General features: G+C 34.9%; 1 protein-coding gene across 1 annotated transcript in view; it reads right to left on the bottom strand.

Annotated features, from left to right (window-relative positions):
* Window positions 1-27,387, bottom strand: part of LOC138696342 (lachesin-like) — a 731,117-nt gene that overhangs the window by 230,871 nt on the left and 472,859 nt on the right. The window contains exon 5 of the mRNA XM_069821191.1: window positions 18,594-18,732. Coding sequence (XP_069677292.1) covers window positions 18,594-18,732 — 139 coding nt within the window. The remainder of the gene's footprint in view (window positions 1-18,593; window positions 18,733-27,387) is intronic.

Raw genomic sequence — 27,387 nt, 5'->3', positions numbered from 1 at the left:
GTTACGTATGTAGATAATGTATGTATGTATGTATTTAGTAACACTACAATTGGGTATACACCCGGTGGCAGTGATTACAATATACAATAATAACATTATAATTCTACAATAATTACAGCAATAAAAGAAAAAAAAATAAACCTAAATTTATTTCTTACTATAAATAAATAGATGCAATAAACCTAGGACTATAAATAAAAACTATTCTACTGCGTGTTCAGTTCAAAGTGTGTCATAGCTCGCTGTATGCCGTCATGTGGCTAGTCGATGAGCCTAGAGAATTCAATCTTCCTACACTTCCGCAGAGGTGTATTACTTATGTGCCAGAGAAGTTGCCTAGCAAGTACGGCGTTCATTCAGAACAGTACTTACCGATAAGTACGGTAACGCCGGTAGTGGCAGGAATGTGAACTGTTTCGAAACATGAACTGAGGTGAGTTTTTCTTACTGTCGGGATATGGGGAGAGGGTTAAGACGATTACTTACGTATTTGTTGACATTAACTTCGACGGTCAACATGGACACGGAGCATTTGATTTGTGTTGTGGAATGTTGCCGTACGCAACCGATGATAACAAATACCCTGCGTACGACTTGCTGGCGCAAAACACAGTTCGAAAGAGGTTATGGTAGCACACAGACCGTACAGACCGCCATCTGTTGCTACGGCGTTCAAGTTATATCGTACACGTTTTCAAGTTCAGATTGAACGCCTTGATTAATAGGCAACTACTCTGACACAAATGCTGAAACTCGCTTCAAATCACTGACTCATCAGCAGTGACGTCATGACACACTTTGAAATGAACACCCAGAATAATAACGCCTACAATAAGCAAAAGTAAACCTAACTTATAAGTACTTCTTTTTCACCCAACTATTACCAATTTAAGTAATTACATATCACCTTAATTAATTACAAATCAAATTAATTAAATATCATCTTAATTAATTACATATCACCTTAATTTATTCACATATCAACTAAATTACATATAATCTTAATTAATTACCTATAAACTTAATTAATTACAAATCAAATTAATTAAATATCATCTTAATTAATTACAAATCAAATTAATTAAATATCATCTTAATTAATTACATATCACCTTAATTTATTTACATATCAACTAAATTACATATAATCTTAATTAATTACATATAAACTTAATTAATTTCAAATCAATTTAATTACATATCACTTTAATTAATTACAAATCAAATTAATTAAATATCATCTTAATTAATTACATATCACCTTAAATTATTTACATATCAACTAAATTACATATAATCTTAATTAATTACATATAAACTTAATCAATTACAAATCAAATTAATTAAATAACATCTTAATTAATTACAAATCAAATTAATTAAATATCATCTTAATTAATTACATATCACCTTAATTTATTTACATATCAACTAAATTACATATAATATTAATTAATTACATATAAACTTAATTAATTACAAATCAAATTAATTAAATATCACATTAATTAATTACAAATCAAATTAATTAAATATCATCTTAATTAATTACATATCACCTTAATTTATTTACATATCAACTAAATTACATATAATCATAATTAATTACATATAAACTTAATTAATTACAAATCAATTTAATTACATATCACCTTAATTAATTACAAATCAATTTAATTAAATATCATCTTAATTAATTACATATCACCTTAATTTATTCACATATCAACTAAATTACATATAATCTTAATTAATTACATATAAGCTTAATTAATTACAAATCAAATTAATTAAATATCATATTAATTAATTACAAATCAAATTAATTAAATATCATCTTAATTAATTACATATCACCTTAATTTATTTACATATCAACTAAATTACATATAATCTTAATTAATTACATATAAACTTAATTAATTTCAAATCAATTTAATTACATATCACCTTAATTAATTACAAATCAAATTAATTAAATATCATCTTAATTAATTACATATCACCTTAATTTATTTACATATCAACTAAATTACATATAATCTTAATTAATTACATATAAACTTAATCAATTACAAATCAAATTAATTAAATAACATCTTAATTAATTACAAATCAAATTAATTAAATATCATCTTAATTAATTACATATCACCTTAATTTATTTACATATGAACTAAATTACATATAATCTTAATTAATTACATATAAACTTAATTAATTACATGACACAACTTAGATGTTTACACTGCACCTATAATGACATAATGCAACCAAAACGATTACAATTCTTGATCTTTATGCCAGAGACTCCAGTTCACGTCTCTTCTAATCCAAGTGAAATTTTATTATAATAAAGTACAGTGTGTCCAGGACAGAAACTACAAATAACATGGTTTTCTAAATCAGTGCATAAATAAGTGTATGTAAATGCTGTTTGCAAGTAACAGAGTTGGTATTACTGCTACCTTTGATAGAGGACAGTGTTGTTTTAACAAAACTGATAGTCAAAATGGTGTTTACAGTGCAACAGCTACTGGCTCGCCTAAATTATTATTATTTTTTTAAATTGTTTTATTTAACGACGCCCGCAACTACCGAGGCTATACGAGCGTCGCCAGTAAGCCGGAATTTTGTCCCGCAGGAGTTCTTTCACACGCCAGTAAATCTACTGACATCAGCCTGTTGCATTTAAGCACACTAAAATGCCATCGACCTGGGCCGGGATCGAACCCTCAACCTTGGGAACCAGAAATCTGCAACGGACGTCTTTGCTCGAGCGCCAAGTAGTTCATAGCATAAACCGATAGGTAGCGCACATGCATGATGGGTAAAATTGTCACGAGCGATAAATCCTCGAACAGTATAAGCCGAGCGTTAGACATTCGTTCTTGTTACAGTGATGAACTGTGTAGTACAATCATAGATGTTTATCATTTCAAAACTTTGCAAAGTTTAACTAACCTCTCCATAGTACAACTACAAAACTTGATTTAAAATGTAATATAAATGTGTAGGTAAATGTCCCCCCCCCACAAAGGAGTGATTTTGTTTTTGCCACATCTGATAGATGTTATTGGATGTCAGTGTAATTATTATAAACGGAGAACACAATCACGATAATGCAAGAACCGTATCAAATTTTCTAGTAATAATAATAATAACAATAATAATATTAATAATAATAATAATAATAATAATAATCTCTAATAATTAGTGTATCAATCTTTGCGTCTGTAACAGTTGTGCAGCATGATTATTCGTTTTATTATATTTTCTGTGACGTTATCTCTGTACTAATATTGTTATTAATCTACTGTTATATCAATAATATTTTGTAAAACGTTTCTACATTGTCGCAGTATATAGGGGGAACACTATGTATGGACCTATCATATTAGATATGTGGTAAATCAAATATTGAATAATTATTAATTAGCAATAATAACTGTATATCGGAGTTTTTCATACTATTTTATTTATAACTTCATGTTCCTATTTTGGTACGTTCCATTGCCTGTTCCATTAACGTTTGTCATAAACGCAGAAAATAAAGCCTTATTTTTACCGTGTGAGCAAAACATATGTGTATCATATCTGTCGCCTTCCATACAAGATAAGACATGTCGATGAGATGACCTTGTACTGTGCTTCTATTTATTACGAGCGTATCACGACCGATCGTATCTCACTCGAGGGTGCGACACTCGACCGAGTTCAAGCGAGCGATTTAACTCCAGTGTTGGGAACAGAAGGCCAGCAATATACCGACTGCGTCACCCAGGTTGAATTCGACTACCAATGACGTTATTCGTAAGACGTTACATGAATATAAAATTCAGTTGATACTGAATTTTAAACCAAATGACGTCTCTGCATGATAGAGTTCGCTACCGACATGCTGTTGAAGATAGATAAGCCTATGTCATGAATTCGCTGGAATATAGTAGCCTATCGTTTGACAATGGAACCAAGGATAATTTCCTCGGCGCTGTGAACTAACATCGATTTCACCATTTCCTCGCAGACAGGTAAAATTAGTATGGGGCTGCATTTTTTCCGCTACTGTTTCGGCAACTTTATAACTGCCCACTTACGCTTCTTCAGAAATAGTTTCTCTCCGGTCCACAGCTTTTCCTTGCTTTTCTTCCGACGACAACAATAGACTAAAATAGTTCTTATCTTTCCCGGATACTGCGTTTGGTATTCAAAAGTCTTCACAATTTACTAGAAACCGTGGATTCGTTGCACATTCTAGTGTAGGACGATTTTCAAGTCCACTGAACGTAAATCGGAAGTTTGAATACAGGTAACTATCTTGGTAGTTACGGACTGTTCCAGTAGATTCACGCCCCATTGTGCTGCTTTCACCATAATTGCACTTGGAATTGGTTCGTTCTCATTTTTGTTACTGTTAAATTATTTTCACTGACTCATCTTCAACTTTTCTTCTTTTAATCAAAAACTTATCCACACTGAAGTTAGATTAACACAATAATGCGAATAACGCGCGTGAAACTAAAAATCAACCTCAAAATACGCCAGAATATGGACGAAATGGCTTTACGACTGCAAGTCTACAAACAACTGACTGGTGAAGGAAAGCTGTGAGTGGTGAGCTCACTATAGTCTACTGAGGCTCCTGCATTGTTGCCAACTCGTACGTTAGTACCCTCTCGCGCTGTTGCCAACTCGCACGTTAGTGTCCCGCGGGAACTCACTGCTCTATAGAAACTGAAAAATTACATCTAAATTGGCACCGGCCTCTTAAAGAAACTGGAAAAACAGTATCATATTCGTAATTTAGGACACTGTAGAATTTTCCAGCCATTTGAGGGTGGGTGTTATTGTGGCCCCACGTTGGGCGCCATTTGAGGGTGGGTGCGTCTCGGTGTTGCGTGAGATTCACTCAGGGTAGCCGAGGTACTGTTGTGGTATAGGATGATGTCGGGAATAATACCAAGCCGGCTACTTATATAAAAGGCAGTGTAAACTCCAAAACTATAAGTTTATTGTCGTATTCACTTGGTAAACCCTAGAGTAAGTATTTCCGGCTGACTTATAATTCAATCGTTGGTCGCACTTCTGTATCGACTCTATGGCGGCTCTGAATAAGCTCTATCCGATACTACAAATTCAATACTCTGTCCAGTACACTATGATCGAAGCTCCTAAACGTTGACGAGTGGTCTCGCCGATGACAAAGTTCTATCTATCGAGTCTTCGCCGGAAGAAAGACTATTAAGTTGGGCCGCCGACACGAAAAAAAGATGTCGCGCCGTCTACCCGAAGAAAAGTAGTTATCCTGTCGACACGAAACGAAGTAGTTATTCTGCCCTGTATGTAGGGCCGTCGACACGAAAAGGAGTAGTGATTGTGCCCTGTATGTAGGGCCGCCGACACGATGAGATGTTGTCATTATCTCCGCTCCCCGTCACCCTTATTTATAAAAACCTATCCTATGCTAAAACTAACTATCCTATTGGTTAAAAACTACGTCACTTAACCGGCCTAAAATCTATTCTCTATTGGTCCAAAGTGACCTCATAAGCTAAACCAAGATCTCTCCTTATTGGGCGCGAAATACGTCATCTCTAAATTTAAACTTTGGATTTCCCATAACATCTAATTAGTTCGAAGATCTCTCAAGAATACCCGTTCTTTGGAAAACCCAAGCTTGCAATTGCTTTCCCACGGGTCTAGTCTAACTCCGGCTTTTACGCATCGCCGAGTGTCTATATACAATCACGCACAAGGTGGCCCTAAATCTGTCCGATGCTGACAAGTGACGAAACACCTGTGTGGGGAAGCTAATTCTAACGAAGTCGCCAGAACATCCCCGCGAATACATGTAACAAAAAATATGGAGATATCATTTCGCTAATAAATCGGTCTCTCCCTCTCCTAATTACTGCTTCACATTCCATACGCTTTACCTTACTTCAAAATAATTTTCTCTAGAACTATAGCAAATAGAGAAACTTTTCACCAATTGTAAAATAGATCCTCCTGAGTTCACAGATACACACGATAAATAACTAAGATTATTCTTTAAGTTAACAGTAATTAAACATTGGAGTGACAATTTTTTATTTGTTTCGTCGTAACGTTTTCTCAGAAATTATTTGTTAGAAGTAAATGAAAATGGAAATACGCACATGAAAATTGTCTAAGGAACAACTTAAAAAATTTGAAATATTGAGAAATTTGGCCAAGTTACAAAACTGAACGAAAGTGAATATTAAAATACTAGTCATTTGTCATTCTATAGATAAACACAATATAATATTTGTTATTCAGTCAAATGACAAATCAATGTAAAATAATGACTTATATTATATGGTCATTAAGTTTTATATACATGAATTACAAATTGCAAACGTTTTCGCCCATTCAGGCATCTTCAGGCACAATTACGCAATATCTCAATATTAAACTGTGTAGCTATTACATTGGTGGTAGATAAACTGTTTAAGATTAATGGTGTGCAAAACATCTCCATAATTAAAATGTAATATTACAAGTCATAAAATTAAAATAATGTTAAAAACCACGTAGTGTTGTAATTAAACTTCATAATATTCTGTGTTCAGTAGAGTCCAATGAGTGATGAATTATGTGTAGACGTGAGACGATCTGCTGCTGTTGGAACTGTAGCTAGTATGACCTACATTGATTTGTCATTTGACTGAGTAACAAATATTATATTGTGATTATCTATATTAATTGACAATCTGAATATTTCCATCATGCTTTCTATGTTAATTTGTCATTATACCAGGTTACCATAGTAACCAACGTTGTTATTTTGTATTGTTACATTGGAAAGAATTAAATTAGTGTCTTTTAACAGGGGACATATGTAACTAAAAACTGTCTAAAATCGTCATAAACAGTTAAGAATAGTTTTAATGATGGAAGAACATCGTCATTTAAACCATCATTAAATGTTTAAGGCGACTGACATAATTGAAAGTGGAGGAACACAAGCTGATACTGCAAGGGCTCTAAATACGGGAAGAGGTGTAATTTCAAGAATGTGGAATCGTTATGAACAATTTGGCAGTCCAGAAGAAAGACACAAAGGAAAACCAAGGGTTACCACTGCAGGACAAGACAGATTTCTGTACCTTAAAGCCCTGAGGGAAAGAACTTCAACTGCCACAATGTTAAGAAATGCCTTGCAAAATGTAAGTAAAATTTTTTGTGCGAGTTCGTGCGTATTTGCTTGGTTTCCGCACAAAACCAATCCGCGGAAAGTCTAAAATTCCACATTCAGTATTCCCAACCTAACACACATAACAATTTCCCTCTTCTTACCGCTGAAGTGACATATTGATTTTACTGCTTTAGGCTTTTAACATATTATTTTTAGAGACGTTCAATATAGTAATAATTATAAATTGGAAACTTACCACTGCAATTTTACCTAAATTGCACTGTTAATTATTGTTTTTAAATATTTGCAAAAATTAAGTAAACTCTACAACTCCACTAAAGCTACTGCATTGGTGATGCAAGTAACATTAAGGAAGCCGTGAAAAAATCAACAAGACCGGCAAAATTAAACTTGCCGATGTTATTACTGCAATATGTTATATAAATAATATTGTTAAAATATTAAAATGAAAAATAAATCATTACATAACCTTACCGTTTGTTTTAAGTTCGCATTTATAGACTTACTTACTTACTGGCTTTTAAAGAACCCGGAGGTTCACTGCCGCCCTCACATAAGCCCGCCATTGGTCTCTATCCTGAGCAAGATTAAGCCATTCTCTATCATCATATCCCACCTCCCTCAAATCCATTTTAATATTATCTTCCCACCTACGTCTCGGCCTCCCTAAAGGTCTTTTTCCCTCCGGTCTCTCAACTAACATTTATAGACTGGGGGGGGGGAAAGACAGACGTATATCACGGCCTGCTGGAGTATAATAAACACAGAAAACATTTTAAAGCAACAATGTTGAAGATAGATATTTTTGTTTTGCAAATTTGCCGTCATTGAACAGAAACCAAGATGGAGATTTAATTGCAACTAATTAGAAATTCCTCTTTCAGGTATGTAATAAACGATCTTCGCACAAAATAATGTACGATACACGAGCGGTATATTTTCTTTCAATTCTCGGAAATTAAAAAAGCTCAACTACGTTTCGCTTTTTGAAACTTTTCCTCGAATATGAAAACTTTAACATACCGCTCTTGTAACGCATATTACTATTAGTTGTTCCTTAGACACTTTTGATGTGTATAGTTTGACAATGTGGCAGAACATTTTTTGACAAAAAGCCTTAATTGTTTTTATAATTATTAAATAACTTAATAAAAATTAAGTGTGACACATAAATGTCAGAAGTTTCAGACATTTTTGAACGAGATGTAGAAGTCCTTCTTGCTTTAATGATTTGGAACAGTGGAAATATCCGGAATCTGTCGGCTCATTCATTCCCGGGTGATTAGAAGACAATAGTATAATAGAAATTGGTACAAAAATGCAATGGGGTGAGCTCTGTTTAACACGATAATGAAATCACGACCCATGTGATGAAATGTTGGAATCAACCATGCACACGGGCTAGTTTCACCCTTCAGCGGTATCACTTTGTAAATTTACACAAAACTGCGAGGTGCTCACAATGTAGCCCATCGTACATAAATTGATGCATCAACTGTAAAAACGTTATACCCCCTTTTGTTTATTATCGGTATCACTACATAACTGCCTTACGGAAACGAAATTTCCATTTTTTTTTCACCCATCCATTAAAATGGCATAACTGTGTATTGAATAAGCTATTGCACTTACATTGCATGCGAAAACCTCGTTTTAAAGAGACATGATTTATTTCTGTACGTCATATATTGCAATAAAAGCAAAACTATCAATTCTTACACCTTTCAACTGAACTGAATATCATTTGCATTATTGCGGTCGGGCGATGAATATTAACAGCAAGTATAATAATTTCGTGCAATATGTCAAACTGCGCAACTTGCTAGAGATCAGCTTTTACAGTGTTGCCAGAAAGTTTAAGGACACCTTATAATTCTTATAAAATGCTGTCCTGGCCTTAAATTATTAGAGAAAGTAATAATGTTTTTAACTGTTGATTAACAATAGGAAAGAAAAATTTTTAGAGCAATTTGGGTATTTATATGATGACTGTTACTCCTTATAGAGCATTTAGAAATTTTTCAAACAAAATAAAAAATGTACATTTTCAGTATTAAAGTTAAAAATGGATGAGTAACTAACTGGTGTACGATTCTCAACGTTGCTGGATAATGTAGGATATATTACTCTTCAAATAAGTAAAGATTAAATATTTCTAAAAAAAATCTTTGTGAATGTCCTAGCAGTTTCTATGGTTTCAAGATTAAAAAAAAAATGGAGAAATGTTGTTAGTAGGCCTAGTCGGTTCATCTAATTTTATATTGTTTAGTTATTATTCTCTTTAGCTTTTACTTTTATATATTTTTAGTCATTGTTCTTATATTAATGCTCCTTTACAATTATGTTTTTTATTAATAAATTATTGTACTTATAGGCTACCAGTCTTACTAATAAACCGTGTATAGTTTTTATACGAGACTTATGCAGAGCTGAGACAGAAAACGTTACTAATAAACCGTGAATAAGCTATGGACGTATAAACAGGCTGTAACTATACAATGGGAATTGCTTTGCAGTAGTTATATACACGAAACCCCTTGTTTAAGCGTTGTATATAGGGAAAAATGGCCGCCCCTTTAACAGCTGTTCGTATCGACTGTCATTTTATGACGATGTTTACCTTGTAATCACAGAAGAACAAACCAAAGATCACAGAATTATTAGAATAATATTGCTGTAGCTTGTACTCTTTGACAAAAATGTAGTGTGGTAATCGATTAGAGCCAGTTGTACTATCGATATTTAACACGCCACACTAGAGCGCTCTACCGGATCCAGTAGAGAACCTCAGATATTCTATTGAGCGTATTCCGAATCTCACCGGTGAGCAATCCGATGGCATCACGGTGTTCCGAATTCCACCGATGACGTCATTGATGCTCCACCGGTGTCGCACCGGTGTCATCAACTTGCAGAGGTGGTGGCAGTCTCCATTAGCCGCCATCAGTGAATCTGATTGGTTCTTGTATAGGGCGGGAATTAGCAGACGAATAACATCGTGCACTGTTGTGTCATGGCGGTGTGTTCTGCTGTATTGTTTGTAATGAGCACAACGTAAAAACAATATGTTAATGGCTTATGAGCGAACATGTCAACGGACCAGTTATTACTACCGGTTCAAGAAATAAATTGTTTATGCTATCTTTTCTTTGAACGAGATGGGAGTACGAACATTTCGCAAAATTTTGCTAGCGTAGCACAGAAAACAACTTGTACAGTCGCCATGACAGCATCGATCCTTCCAGCAGTTTTGTTCCTTATTTCGCTGAAACCGGACGTCATTGATGCCACCGGACCGGTGAGATTCGGAATACGCTGATTATCTTTCGTAACGAAGTAATGACGAAACTATGACGTAGCTGTGTAACAGTTATACTGTTATACACGACGTATGTAGTGATTATTAATAAGGAATTTACACACGACTTATAAACGAGCTACTCATTGTATAAGTATAAGACAGTTAAACTTCTGTATATAGAGTTTTTATTAGTAAGACCGTACTAGTAGAAAGTATACGAACTTCGGGTGGCAACGCCACGTTCTATAGGCAACTTCTCTTACTCGTCCGTGTGGCATGTGGCCTACAATCCAGGCGTATAGGCTCAGTGTGCCGACAGAACCAAGAGAGAAAGTAAAGGCTCATTCACAATGAAAATTGAACATAATGTAAGCGTTAACTTAAGAATATAAACGTTACGGTAAAATCAAGAAGTCATACCATCATTCACGATGGAGACATAAACATAACAGCAAACATACTTGGTAACCATGGAAACATAACAACGACTCCATTTCCTCATATTCTGTCGTATACTTCAGCGCTCCACGATTGTGTTCTGTTTGCAAATCACGTAAGCATAAGCATGAAAGTTTGGAGTTTGCAAACTTTCATGTTAACGTCTTACGATAATGTTTATGTCAATGCTTATGTGAATAATTGTGAATGATCCCATTTTGTAGCCTGGGCGCAAACTTCTGTGTTTATGTTACGGTTATGTTTAATTTTCATTGTGAATGGGCCTTTATACACATGTTCGGTTACGTTTTCACTCTACTAGTAAGTAGGTTAGGCCACATACAACACGGACAAGGCAGAGAAGTTGCCTACAGAGCATGGCGCAGCTACCCGAAGTTCTACTAGTATACCAGTGTTATTGTTAGTAAATTATTTAGCGAATAGTAGCCATTGTTTAATCTTGTTATGAGACAACCATGCCCTTGCAACTATTAGGTAATGCGGTCCTTTATTTTAGAGTCGTCTCCCCTAGTAAGCAATAACCCTACAGTACACACGATTCAATTTTTCCCGTATAGGATCGTTCAGGGACATCTCGACACGCTAAGGAAAAATGTTAATTCTGCAATCAATTTGTAAAAATTTTTATTCTAATTTTCCCGCTTAATATATACGGACATGTTTTCCGTACATTTATTTATTTTTTATTTTATTGGGTTATTTTACGACGCTGTATCAACATCTAGGTTATTTAGCGTCTGAATGAAATGAAGGTGATAATGCCGCTGAAATGAGTCCGAGGTCCAGCACCGAAAGTTACCCATCATTTGCTCGTATTGGGTTGAGGGAAAACCACGGAAAAACCTCAACCAGGTAACTTGCCCCGACCGGGATTCGAACCCGGGCCACCTGGTTTCGCGGCCAGACGCGCTGACCTTTACTCCACAGGTGTGGACTTTTCCGTACATTTCACATATCTAGTACCAATATGCTTATTGTATATCACTATATTTAGAAGCATACAAGTTGAGGCCTAAGTTTCGACTTCTTCCATTATGGGGGAGATTTCGTCATAGCATGACTAACATGGGAAACACTTGAAAAACACAACTTTTGTTCCTGAAATATAAATATTTTATAATAATCGCGTTGGTCACATGTGAATTTTCCATGAGTGCCATTTCTTACACATGCCTCGTGAAATCATTTTTAGTAGTGTCCAACACACTGAAGACAAAGTTCTCTAGCATTGTCATCGTAGTAATACCCACTACAAATAGTTTTTTTTTGGATTGTCCAGATTGTTTGATGAATTAGCTCTCTCTCCCTACACGCCGAGCATTAGATGGCGTCCTTCTGCGGGAAAGCCTAACTTATTTCTACTGTTTAGTCTCATTCAGCTGTTTCCTATAATTTTCAGGCGTTATTACGTCTGAGTCTTGCAGTTTTCTTACTCTTTTCCCACCAGATGGAAGTGTTAGCAGCGGAATTGACGACAGTTATTCAAAGAAAGTATCAGTAGGTGAGGAATTAGACGAGCCTAAATATATGCATGTATTCATTCACACTGCAATGGGTATATACTAGAGTTGGGTCGATTCGTGAACGAATCGTTCATTCGAACGACTAATAATAAAGAATCGTAAGAATCGATTAGTGGTATCAACGAATCGTCGTTCAAAAGAATCGTAACGAATCGTCGTTCAAAAGAATAGTAAGGAATCGGCATGGTATCGTAACCCACGATTCTATTAGTTGTTTGATGTAACCTGTCAACGGACATTTCCGAACCGTGTCGAATGCTCCCGAGCGAGAGTGAAATCAAAATATGTACTGCATTTGTTAAATATGGAAAATAATGAACACAAACCTGAAATTTGCATAGTTAAATAGAGATGTAATGCAAAAAATGTACTTCGTAATAAGGTTCAGTTGATAAATTATAATTTAGAGACATTATCTTGGGTAATTTTGTAGACTAAAGGAGGTCATACTGAATGGTTCCAGCCAATGAGAAAGAGACAATCCAATGTCTCGCCTCTTATGCCATCTATGCGAGAGATGTAGAACGTTTTTGTTCTACGCGTGATTTGCAAAGGAAAGTGTCCTGTAAGTCGTTCGTTGACGAATCGTTGGAATCGCAGAGTAGGAAGAATCGTGAACTCCTTGACGATTCAAAAGAATAGTTGGAATCGCAGACTGAGAAGAATCGTGAACGAATCGTTAGAATCGATTCGTAATGTGTGATTGAATCGTTGGAATCGACTTCTGAAAAAGAATCGTGTTGCCCAACTCTAGTATATACCCGGTGGCAGTGGTAACTAATTACACTCAATTATGACAAAAATAAACTTACTAATTAAAAATACAATTAATAATAATACTAATAATTAATACTAACAATAACTAATACTTACTTACTTACTTACAAATGGCTTTTAAGGAACCCGAAGGTTCATTGCCGCCCTCACATAAGCCCGCCAGCGGTCCCTATCCTGTGCAAGATTAATCCAGTCTCTATCATCATATCCCACCTCCCTCAAATCCATTTTAATATTATCCTCCCATCTACGTCTCGGCCTCCCTAAAGGTCTTTTTCCCTCCGGTCTCCCAACTAACACTCTATATGCATTTCTGGATTCGCCCATACGTGCTACATGCCCTGCCCATCTCAAACGTCTGGATTTAATTAATGATAATAATAATGATAATGATAATAATAATAATAATAATAATAATAATAATAATAATAATTATAATAATAATAACAGGGAATATCTTGAATTAAATAAAACGATCACTTAAAATAACATTGCTCATACAATGGGTTATCGTCCTGCCTCTATTTTTGTCCATTTAATACACAAGATTTAATTTTGTTACGCTTCTTTTGAGAGTTCTATTGGTCGACTGTATATGAACAAATGCGTAAACATTTATATGTGTAAATAAATATATATTTAGTCTATTAACCGTTATGTATTGACAGATTTTTCACTAGTTTCATTTAAGTGTAGCATTTCAACAACAGTACAAGAAAATGACTTCTAAAAGATAATACCATTCTGAACATTTAAAGAGAACTGAATTGTTGAGCAGTGTAGAATATGAAATTTTGTGACTAATTTTTTATTTAATCCTGTGGGTTCTGGCTTAGACCTACTAATATACTAAAAATCATCAAGATGTTCTTCGTAACAAGTGTGACGTACATTTACTAATCCCACCACGGGCACATCTAAACGCAGTAAAGTAGCTGCGACTTCACCACGTGTTGTGTCTGTTTGAAATGCTGCCATGCTCTCGACATCTGCTGACAAACTTAATCTCTTAGGACTTAACTAGTATTTCCAAGTCCCAGCGTATAAGTTGACTGTCTGCCAGCTGATTTTAGAAAGCGATATGAACTTCTGACGTGCAGCGGTCGCTCCTTATTAACTTCTTACTTTGGAACGGAGCCGTGTACAGTTAAATATTCCACACTGCAGAGGATTACATTAAAAACGAAGCGGCTGACAGAGGAAATGAATCACAGAAGATGATAGACCAGTTATACCTACCACGACATGAAGCAAGAGGACTGTTCGATTGTAATACATGAAGGGAAATGAAAACTAAACACTGTATTATATTCTTGGACGCCAACATCTCGTTTTGCTGTTGTTTGTTTAATTATCTATATACATAATTTGAACTGGTAATGGAAATTATGGGAAAACGGCTGAACGGATTTTAATACGTGACCCCTCATTTTCATGCCTGGGATCCAAAATTTTTCGGAAAAATAGTAGTTTTCAGTGAAATGTCAATTTTCCTACATAATTTTCCTATTTTCCAAAATCCATCTGTTGTCAGTTTTGAGAACTAATTTTATTCAATCACGGTCGACTTAATTGAATTTCAGAACAAAACACACACTACAATAAACAATAGGCTATTACACGAAGGCCATGACCTGCAGGATTGCCGACAATTTGTTATTAAAAACTGAGCTCAATTCAATTTGTTATTAAAGACTGATTCTGCAGTGTATAATTTTCTGAGTACAGCTGTGTATTGGATATTCAAATCTACGAAACTTGAGGTGGTTTTATGACATTATTACCGTTAGAAATTAAATATTATTATAGTTAATATCATGATGCATCTATTTTTCATTAATTGTACATAATATTGATGCTATATTGATGACATGAAAGTGAAACGTTTTGAGGTTATGTAAGTAAATGTAGAGAATATCTTAATTTAGATCTTCATTTCTATAATTTACTGAGTGGCTGCAATATATAACTACAAAACTTAAGTAAGATAATAATATTGTTATTAAAAATAAAATATTTTTATACTTATTAACCCAGTGGGGTTGGGTCTTTTTCATATACTTAATGGCGGTGTAGTGTAGATATTGATATGTGTCATTGTCTTCAGTATTGGCTCGAGAGAGCGCAAAAATTACAGTTCCTAAGGAAAGATCAAAAGGTATTACTTACTGATAAAATAAGAGGCCTAGAAAATTTTGTAGTCTCCAGATCATTTCAGCAAGATCTCTTAGTAGGATAAAATGATTTTACGCTCTACATTTCAAGTTCTACATGCAGCAGCTATACGAAAATGCTATTGCCTACAATCCACAATGACCTGAAATAGCTACTGCTATCGTCCTGACATTGATACTTGCGTTTTCGCGTTGAAGCTCAAAAACTGAAGTTGGATAGGTTCAAGAAAAAGTATTTAGCCTAAAAAATCCATTCAGAGGGAGTATGTTTCATTATTATGGAAGCAAATAACTATCAAAGAGACAAGTATTCTTCATTGAAAATAAATCTGAAAAATTTTTATTTGAACTTTTAACGAACTTAGTTTGCAGCAGCATTTGCTGCACAAGCCACTAGTATGATTTAATAAGAAGTATTTGCCGGTCATTGTGTTATATTTAAGGCAGGAACATACACATTTAAGAACTTTTAACTATTTACTAAAACATTGATGAAATTCAATATATTTTTTTCTGAGCAATGAATGAATCTGTAACCTTGAAACTTCTTATGTAAAATATACGTCATTTCTGCAATTGTATATCATCTTCAGATTTAGTGTAACTATTACCGGTACGAGCAATTAGTCCTTGGTGTTACCTAATATGTATGTTGTAACATTTCTATATTTATAATTTGTTTCTGGACTCTACTGTAGAGTGTACTGTTATCAGAACATATTCCTCGCAGACATATAGGTGGAAAGAAGAAGAATTGCTTTACACTGTGAAATTGTGCTTCAAATGTTTTATATATATATATATATATATATATATATACACACACACATATATATAAGGTCAAGTACCCAAATAAGAGACAGGTCCCTAATAAGAGATACGTTGTTAACTTCTCCGGTATAATTTGCCATCTCTCGACAACTCTGGTAAGTCAATATTTGTGCTTCTAAGGCATCGTGTTCTTTGTCTAACCTCAGTTGAAAGTAAGCAACGAAGCTGAGATCAAAGTAATTTTTCACACTTTGAACTTTTTACTGGTTTTTGTTGAGGAAGAGAACAACAGTTAATGTAAGCTACAACAAATTTATTATTAACTAGCCGTACCCGTGTGCTCCGCTGCACCCGTTAGAAACAAATATAAACTAATTACATAATTAAAGTAGGACATTTGATTCAGGGGACATTCGTGTTTGATAGAATGATAAATCGTTTAGTATGTTACTTAATTTAAATTGTATTAGTAAATTAAAATGCGATCATTTTGATCCAGAGACCACTCATTTGCTCATAAAAATTATTTTAGGAAGTACAGGGAACGAATGCCTATCAAGTTTTCTGTGCATAAGAAGCTATTTTAATCTTACCTGTCCTCGATTCACTCAGAAGTTACTGTAATAACATTACAGCATTATGTCCATCTAGAGAAACTACACTTTCCAATGGTGAATTAATAATTAATTATACAAATCGGTTAATTTAGCTTCCGATATTACTTCATACAAACACACAAACATTCTCTGTAGGCTATGATTCATAGCTTTCGATTGTTGTTGTCCAAGGCTCCTTATAGACGAAGTCATTTGTTTTTTATTTCATTACACCGCATTAGATGGTGTTGTTATTGTAATTTGAAACTTATTTATCTCATTAAATATCAGTTCTATCAAACTTTTGCATGGAATAAAACTTATCGGAAATTATTTTTAAAGAAACTTTTGTTATGTAACATTTTTCATGAAAATTAATAATAAGGGAGATATTTCGATTTATATAATTCAAGCGCCTTATAACCCCCCTTTTAAATAAAATATTTTGAATTCCATATAGCCTAAATTCTAAGTTACAACGAACTTAATTTATATTCCAATTTTCATATAAATCGGTTCAGCCATTATCGCGTGAAAAGGTAACAAACATCCAGACAGACAGACAGATATACAAACAAAAATTTCAAAAAAGCGATTTTCGGTTTCAGGGCGGTTAATTATATATGTTAGGACCAATTATTTTTGGAAAATCGAAAATTACCAGAAAAATTTCGGCTACAGTTTTATTATTACATTCTTACTAATAAACCGTGTACAGTTTTTATACTAGACTTAAGCAGAGTTGAGACAGAAAACTTTACTAATAAACCATGCATAAGCGATGGACGTATAAACAGGCTGTAACTATACAATGGGAATTGCTTTGCAACAGTTATATACATGAAACCCCTTGTTTAAGCGTTGTATATAGCGTAAAAATGGCCGCCCCTCTAACAGCTGTTCGTATCGACTCTCATTTTATGATGATGGTTGCCTAGTAACCAAAGAAGAACAAGAGCACAGGATAATTAGAATAATATTACTGTAGCTTGTACTCTTTGACCAAAATATAGTGTGATAATCGATTAGAGCCAGTTGTACTATCGATACTTAACACGCCACACTAGAGCGCTCTACCGGATGCTATAGAGAACCTCAGATATTCTAATATCTTTCGTAACGAAGTAATGACGAAACTATGACGTAGCTGTGTAACAGTTGTACTGTTATACGCGAGGTATTTAGTGATTATTAGTAAGGAATTTACACACGACGTATAAATGAGCTACTCATTGCATAAGTATAAAACAGTTAAACGTCTGTATATAGAGTTTTTATTAGTAAGACCGTTAGTATAGATTTGATAAAATTGCTGGGAAAATGTTGCATATAATAAGGTAGATTGCTAATAAGGGAGATAATAACTTATGACCTAGGGTAGCTATTTCATTTTTACTTACTCTGTTCCCTAATAAGAGATACCTAGGGGTCCTATTAAGAGATAGTGTCTCTTATTTATAACCTTGATTTGGTATTATTATGATATGCATACATACACAAAAAAAAACACACACACACACACACACACACACACACACACACACACATATATATATATATATATAGGTAGATTAGGTTAATTGTATGACCTTTGAGGTACTTAATATTCTGAATACTGAAATGTCTGTTGCCTATATTGTAATATTAAACCGAAAAAAAATGTGATCATTTCGCAAAACATATTTCACTATCGAAATTGTTTGAATTATATCAAATCAGAATCGATTTGTCTGTCTTGGTTGATATTCTGATGCATTACAACGATTCAAAGACAAAGTACTTCACCTTAGGGTGAATGTGGCTGGTACTCACCCGTCGAGCAGCATCTCTCCGCGGTTCTTGACCCAGTAGTTGATGGTGTTGGGGAACGCTTCCACGTAGCACTCGAGCTGCACATCGGTCCCCAGCGGCGCCCCCAGCAGCTGATTCGGCACTTTGACCACCGGAGCAACTGCCGCACACAAATTATTCACCATTAGCATTAGCCGCTGGCCGGCACGCTGCTAACTAGGTATTGGGGCAGATTGTTAGCTTTACCTTCATTAACTGAACGTGGTCAGGAATAAAATAATAGCGGATGAGTGATAGCGCAAAAACTGCAGCTTTGCCCAAACGGTACAGCCAATGCAGCGATTGTGACATGCACGAAGTACAACCCCACTATACAGGGAGAGTATGTATCTCTATTTGAAGTCGTACAAATTTTATTGTGGTCTACCTCCCGAAATAGTACATTATGCAACGAGCTTATAATGATAGTAATTAAGAAAGCGAGTATGGATGTTTATGAAACGAGCGCAAGCTCGTTTCATAATTTTCATACGAGCTTCTTAATTACCATTATAGGCGAGTTTCATACGACTTTTTATGCTCGACCATATTTCTAACTTGAAATTACCGGTATTCAGATGTATACATTTTATTTGTATCTGACAAGATCGGAAGTGACCTTGTTCTAGGTCGTGAATTGTGAGATGTGCGCAGACGCGAAAGTATTGATTTTTTCGGAGGAATAATAATGTCATTGACCTTGATGTATAATCCCGTTAAACTTGATAATATTATAATATTATAACCTTGATTATAGAATCCGACATTGAAAAACGAGATGACAAATTGAATTTATTTGAATATTATTTACAATTAACGCTAATTATTATAGTAACAGAACATAACCTTCTGCGACAGTATTGGATTCCCAGCCTCCGTAACTTTTCGCTAATTGTCTTTCGATTGCATATCCGAGAATAATCGATACTTGCGGCTTTATAACGGTATAAAGCTGACTTGTCATTGGCTGAACACATGTAAGCTGAGTTATCATTGGCTGAAGACCTGTACTTTAATGAGTAGGTGTGCTTTAATGATATGCATTAAAGGACTGCTACCAGGTGTATAATTAGTACATTTCGGGATGGTCGAGCATAAAAATATTTAATTAATCTCAAATCACGATATCGAAATACCTACAGACATGGGGAGATGTATAAGCACTGGGAATTCCACACATTAACTTCGTGCTAACGTTTATGTATCGTATTGTATTTATTAACATTTCATGGTATTATTCATATATTGCTTCACAGCTAGAATATGGAACAAGTCAAAAAACTTAATACTATTATAAAGTCTTAATTTATAGTCACAGTCTACATCAAATATATACAGAAGAGATTTACAATATAGTCTACTAGTACAACACAAAGTTTTAGTATCAATTTCATGAAGTGTTATTGAATGTCATGAATTCACCTACAGAATAGAAGGCGTGAAACATTTGGTACTCCTTTAATTTGGCCCTAAATAATTTTATGTTTTGAGTTTCATTCTTCATATCGATAGGGAGGCTATTAAAAATTGTTACTGCCATATAACGCACTCCTTTTCGATAGCACGATAGACTTGCCGATGGAGTATGAAAGTCATTTTTTGACGTGTATTTATGCTATGAACTGTTGAATTAGTTACAAAGTTTTCACGATTACATAAGAGGAAGATTATTAATAAAAAGATATCCTGACAAACCATAGGCATTATTTGTAGTTTTTTTAAAATAGCCCTACACGATTCCCTAGATTTGGTACCTATTATTATTCTAATTACTCTTTTTTTTGCAATACGAATTTACTGTTACTATCTGTGGAATTTCCCCAGAATATTATTCCAAAACTCATTACCGGGTGAAAGTATGCAAAGTATACTGTTTTTAAGGTATTGATATTTACTATCTTTTGCAAAACATGCTGAATTTAGTTTGGGGGTAATTTATTTAATATGATTTTTCCAATTTAACACATTATCGATTTTTAAGCCAAGAAATTTGGTTGATGTTGTTTCTAATAGGGATCTATTGTTAATTATTGCGCTAGAAATTTTCGAGATTGAATTTGGACAGGATTTAAATTGAATTATGTTAGTTTTGTTACAATTTAATACTAATTTATTGACTGAGAATCAGTCACATATTTTGAAGAGAATTTCCTCTGTTGAAGATTGGAATGTGTTGGAGTTATTGGCTGTAATTACTATACTTGTGTCATCTGCAAATAATATGAGATGACCTACATCTTTTATTATGGGGGCAAGATCATTTATGAACACTAGAAAAAGTAGGAGACCTAATATTGATCCTTGAAGAATTCCATTATTAATAGTTCCCCCATGCCGAGCCAGATTTATATATATATATATATATATATATATATATATATATATCATCTAAGCGGGATGAAGTTACAGGAGAATGGAGAAAGTTACACAACACAGAACTGCACGCATTGTATTCTTCACCTGAGATAATTAGGAACATTAAATCCAGACGTTTGAGATGGGCAGGGCTTGTAGCACGTATGGGCGAATCCAGAAATGCATATAGAGTGTTAGTTGGGAGGCCGGAGGGAAAAAGAACTCTAGGGAGGCCGAGACGTAGATGGGAGGATAATATTAAAATGGATTTGAGGGAGGTGGGGTATGATGATAGAGACTGGATTAATCTTGCGCACGATAGGGACCGATGGCGGGCTTATGTGAGGGCGGCAATGAACCTTCGGGTTCCTTAAAAGCCATTTGTAAGTAAGTAAGTATATATGTATATCATATATGTGGAGGTTGCGAAGAAAACCAGTAATTTCCACTGGAAGAAAAAATGACTTTTTTATTGTTTCGGTATGTTTAGAGAGGCATCTTTCTGAATATGTTACTGTTTTTATTCCAACGCGTTCATTTCCTTGAGAAACAGTATGATAATATCAGTATCTTAAATCAAAACCGGGTAGGCTAATTCCACATCATACTACTGCCAATATTTTCATTGTCTTTTTTGTATAAAAAACGGACATTTCCAATATTCTTTATGTGTTGCATTACCAATTCATTCAAAATTGGTCATTTCCACTTTTATGTGCGAGAGTGTAGAGATTCACGCGCCGAACAGCTGACTATACTAAGTGGACCATAAAAAAATGAAGACATCTTGAGAACTAATGGCTTTCATTATGCTGTGTATTGCTGATAATGGGGACCAAATAAAGTCCTCACTGTGATCTGATTAAATATATCCCCTCCTCTTCCCTGATGAATCACAATTGAGACGCTGACATGGGAAAGGTAGTAACTGCCAAAAACAATATTTATCAGGGGAAGCATAAAACAAATTTATGAACACTTTCTCACTTACATTATTACAGAAACTGCTTTAAATGAAAGGAATACACTCATGTTTGTGTTACATATGAAATTTGAAAAGTCTGGCACAGATTTATCTGTGAAATCCTATTTTATGAAAATACAACATTGAAATCACTCCTTAGCCAAACTGAGAATTAACGTTATTTATACATTATGCACAAATGTTTCGGTAAAATGCATGATATTTTCCATCGAGGAAGTCTAACATAGATAACAAGCCTCTCTTTTTGGCTCAGCGACGACTGGTCTTCTTTCAAGGCGTTGCAAGCACTGCAAGTTAGTGATTGACGTTAATGACTGTCCTTTTTAAAAATCTGTGCTCTGTCCACATTTCAAGGTCATTAAATGACTGTCTTGTTTTTATTAGAGGAAAATCAGCTCTTGAGAGTCTAATCCAGTTGAGGGTGCTGATTTTGATAGGAGTTGTATTCAAAAACTTGTCACATTCTGCAGAAAAGTCGAAGAAATCCTCATCCTTCATCATTATTACATTATTAGGCCTTACCTCTTCTGGAACCATGGTCTTGCATCTTTTTTTTTCTTTTCTCTATGATGCCAAATTCCCTATCACATGGTATGTAGCAATGTTCTGAAGCCAGGAATTTCAAGTCCACTGAATCAAAATGTTTCTTGGCAATAATATAAATCAGGACCATTAGAATCATCCGATTCTTATTCTGCCCTGCACAGTTATCAGCCCATATTTGTCTAGACACACTCTGATGTTGTAAAAGGAGTTACTACCTTCTCCGCGCCAAAAGCTGTGCACATACAACTTACAACATCTAGTGACAACGTTTCCAACTTCGTTTCATTACATACGGACATACTACCTTCTCTGTGCCATTGGCATGGCCATTTACTACCTTCTCAATGAAAAACCTAAAAATTCGAATTTTTGGCAGTTACGACCTTTCCCATGTCAATGCCTCAATTGCAATACAGCCAGCAAAACAAGTCCAACAGAAAGACTTTACTTCAATTTGTACCATTTCGGATTGCAGGACGTAACCATTTCTCACACATTCATAAGTCACATAAGTTAATGCAGAAATATTTTGTAGATCAGGATTGTCAGAAAGCGCAAAAATTACATTTCTTAAGAAAAGAGCAAAAGGTATTACTTACTGATAAAATAAGAGGTCTACAAGATTTTGTAGTCTCTTGATCACCTCAGCAAGATCTCTAATTCGGAAAAAGTGATTCTGCCTCTACTTTCGGGGTAGTTCATGAAACATGCAGCAGCTATACCAAAATGCTAAGTCTTTTGTTCGAAAGCATGACAAACCTGACATTTTCTTAACTCTCACCTACAATCCACAATGACCTGAAATTACTAATGCATTAACTTTGAAAATGTCTCTTATTTTCATTGAAAATATACCTGAAAAATTTTTATTTGAACTTCTAATAAACTTAGTTTGCAGCATTTGCTACACAAGCCACTAGTTAGAGTGGGATGTGACGGTAGGGACTGGATTAATCTTGCTGAGGATAGGAACCGATGGCGGGCTTATATGAGGGCGGCAATGAACCTCCGGTTTCCTTAAAGGCCATTTATAAGTAAAGAAAGAGAGGTGAAGGTATGATTTTTATTTTTAATTAAATTTGATAATGTCATCAACAGTAACAAATATAAATGACACTCGGGAGGAAATTAAACACAGAATAAATATGGGAAATGCTTGTTATTATTCGGTTGAGAAGCTTTTGTCATCTAGTCTGCTGTCAAAAAATCTTAAAGTTAGAATTTATAAAACAGTTATATTACCGGTTGTTCTGTATGTCTGTGAAACTTGGACTCTCACTTTGAGAGAGGAACAGAGATTAAGGGTGTTTGAGAATAAGGTTCTTAGGAAAATATTTGGGGCTAAGAGGGATGAAGTTACAGGAGAATGGAGAAAGCTGCACGCATTGTATTCTTCACCTGACATAATTAGGAACATTAAATCCAGACGTTTGAGATGGGCAGGGCATGTAGCACGTATGGGCGAATCCAGAAATGCATATAGATTGTTAGTTGTGAGGCCGGAAGGAAAAAGACCTTTGGGGAGGCCGAGACGTAGATGGGAGGATAATATTAAAATGGATTTGAGGGAGGTGGGATATGATGGTAGAGCTGGATTAAACTTGCTCAGGATAGGGACCAATGGCGGGCTTATGTGAGGGTGGCAATGAACCTCCGAGTTCCTTAAAAGCCAGTAAGTAAGTAATGTCAATTTATTCTCCTTTTTACCCGATCATTTCTTCTATCACCACCAGCGCTCAAAAATTCATATGAATAAAAAACTGTAGGGCTATATATTGGAATCATGTTTGTGTCAGATTGCTGGTCGTGGTACGTTATTTTGCAATAGTTACATTTAAAACTATCTGTTTTTTGTTCAAACAACTGATTATTTGTCGCAGCAACAGGACTAATGAATGAGGTTTTAATGATAGCGTATGGGTTGTAAGCGTAATGAAAGTTGTCCTGCCTGGTTATTGGAACCTAATGCTTCGCAGTGGCTTTAGCATCATAGTTCTGAAATGAACGCAACCAGTTATACAAATTCCCGAGTGGTGCTTAATTATTGTCGTAGTAAACGTTACATGTGTAATTGTATAGGTGTATGCGTCATATTTCTTTTTTAAATTCACATTAATGGCACACTTGTACTCCCGGCGGGCGTGGAGTCAATGAATTTTTACGCAGTCCACCGTTTGGGAAAACCATTATTTACATTTCCAGCGCACACTGATGTGAATTATGACGAGGGGTTAATGTGTCAACCATCGAAACATTTAAATCAAACAGCACGCAGGTTCATCGTATGGCTGAAGTGGTGATACATCCACAGGACCGGTACAAGAATGTTGTTAAGAGGCACAGGTCTGAGAGCACTTGTTTCACGTTAATTTCTGCTGCACACGGCCTGGGAGTACAGATACTTTCAATTCATAGTACAGGGTCATCATTTTACTTTTACTTCAATTATTATTGTACCTGAATTTTTGAATGTACTTAACTTCCACTATCATCTTTACTTTTTAACTTTGCTCTAGAGTATGCCATTAGGAAAGTTCAAGATAACAGAGAGGGTTTGGAATTGAACGGGTTACATCAGCTGCTTGTCTATGCAGATGACGTGAATATGTTAGGAGAAAATCCACAAACGATTAGGGAAAACACGGAAATTTTACTGGAAGCAAGTAAACCCCGAAAAGACAAAGTATATGATTATGTCTCGTGACGAGAGTATTGTACGAAATGGAAATATAAAAATTAGAAATTTATCTTTTGAAGAAGTGGAGAAATTCAAATATCCGGGAGCAACAGTAACAAATATAAATGATACTCGGGGAGAAATTAAACACAGAATAAATATGGGAAATGCCTGTTATTATTCGGTTGAGAAGCTTTTATCATCCAGTCTGCTGTTGAAAAATCTGAAAGTTAGAATTTATAAAACAGTTATATTACCGGTTGTTCTGTATGGTTGTGAAACTTGGACTCTCACTTAGAGAGAGGAACACAGGTTAAGAGTATTTGAGAATAAGGTGCTTAGGAAAATATCTGGGGCTAAGAGGGGTGAAGTTACAGGAGAATGGAGAAAGCTACACAACACAGAACTGCACGCATTGTATTCTTCACCTGACATAATTAGGAACATTAAATCCAGACGTTTGAGATGGGCAGGGCATGTAGCACGTATGAGCGAATCCAGAAATGCATATAGAGTATTAGTTGGGAAGCCGGAGGGAAAAAGACCTTTAGGGAGGTCGAGACGTAGATGGGAAGATAATATTAAAATGGATTTGAGGGAGGTGGGATATGTTGATAGAGACTGGATTAATCTTGCACAGGATAGGGACCAATGGCGGGCTTATGTGAGGGCGGCAATGAACCTCCGGGTTCCTTAAAAGCTTTTAGTAGGCCTACGTAAGTAAGTAAGCAGTAATAATGATGATGATGATGATAATAATAATAATAATAATAATAATAATAATAATAATAATAATAATAATAATAAATAGATTACATGTTAAGGGTAAAACTGAGAAAAGCATAGTTACAATATTTATTATACGTTATGTGTCAAGGCGAAGTCGCTCGACCTGACGGGTTATTAACAAGCAATTGTGTTTATTCTCTTCGTGTGATGTGCACGTTTTAGTATATGCTTATTATTTTATAAATGATACTGAATATTGTAACGGAACTGTAAGCGGCCACGAGCTTTTGCTCCTTCGGCTTTCACTATCATGGATGTGATTGTTTATAATTACCAGGAGATAAATTATAATATATATTAATTGAAGAGTTCAGATCCATAGTGGGCCAAGCACCATTTACTAAAACCGTAGAAAACAAAGGTTAAAATGAAGTTATTACTATAATTCAATGGAAACATATAACAAGTAAAATAAAATATACACATTAAAACTAGATGGTAAGTCAATCTTCATTAAACTATGGTATTCACTTAATTTTAACCTTTGTTTTCTCCGTTTTTAATAAATGGCGTTTGGCCCACTATGGCTCTGAACCCTTCAATTATAATTATAGTTATAATTGAATACAAAATACTCATTAAAATATTCAATAAATATATTAATCTTTTTAAGTTAATACTTATTTACTTACTGGCTTTTAAGGAACCCGGAGGTTCATTGCCGCCCTCACATAAGCCCGCCATCGGTCCCTATCCTGAGCAAGATTAATCCAGTCTCTACCATCATACCCCACCTCCCTCAAATCCATTTTAATATTATCTTCCCATCTACGTCTCGGCCTCCCCAAAGGTCTTTTTCCCTCACGCCTCCCAAATAACACTCTATATGCATTTCTGAATTCGCTCATACGTGCTACATGCCCTGCCCATCTCAAACGTCTGGATTTTATGTTCCTAATTATGTCAGGTGAAGAATACAATGCGTGCAGTTCTGTTTTGTGTAACTTTCTCCATTCTTCTGTAACTTCATCCCTCTTAGCCCCAAATATTTTCATAAGCACCTTATTCTCAAACACCCTTAATCTCTATTCCTCTCTCAAAGTGAGAGTCCAAGTTTCACAACCATACAGAACAACCGGTAATATAACTGTTTTATAAATTCTACCTTTCAGATTTTTTGACAGGAGACTACTTTTTAATTTAATATTAATTATATAACAAGTAGAACTTTCTAAATTCTGTAATTAATCCAAAATAGAAAAAAAAATTCTAACGTTTGTGTAAGTTAACTAAATGCAAATTTCTGTCCCCTGGACCGTGTCAAAACACAACTATGTTGTCGTGAAGAAAACTAATTTGGTCTATGTAGTTTTGGTCCATCAGCCAGAGAGTATAACTAGGTTTTACCTTAGCTATGTTTTGAGCGTTGCATAGAGCCAAGCTAAGCTGGTGTGAGACTAAACTTTCAAGCCTGCAAGGTATTT

The sequence above is a fragment of the Periplaneta americana genome, chromosome 1 (genome assembly GCF_040183065.1).
Source record: "Periplaneta americana isolate PAMFEO1 chromosome 1, P.americana_PAMFEO1_priV1, whole genome shotgun sequence".
Classification (NCBI taxonomy): domain Eukaryota; kingdom Metazoa; phylum Arthropoda; class Insecta; order Blattodea; family Blattidae; genus Periplaneta; species Periplaneta americana.
Note: the sequence above shows the minus strand (reverse complement) of the source record. Positions and strands in the feature narration are given on the sequence as shown.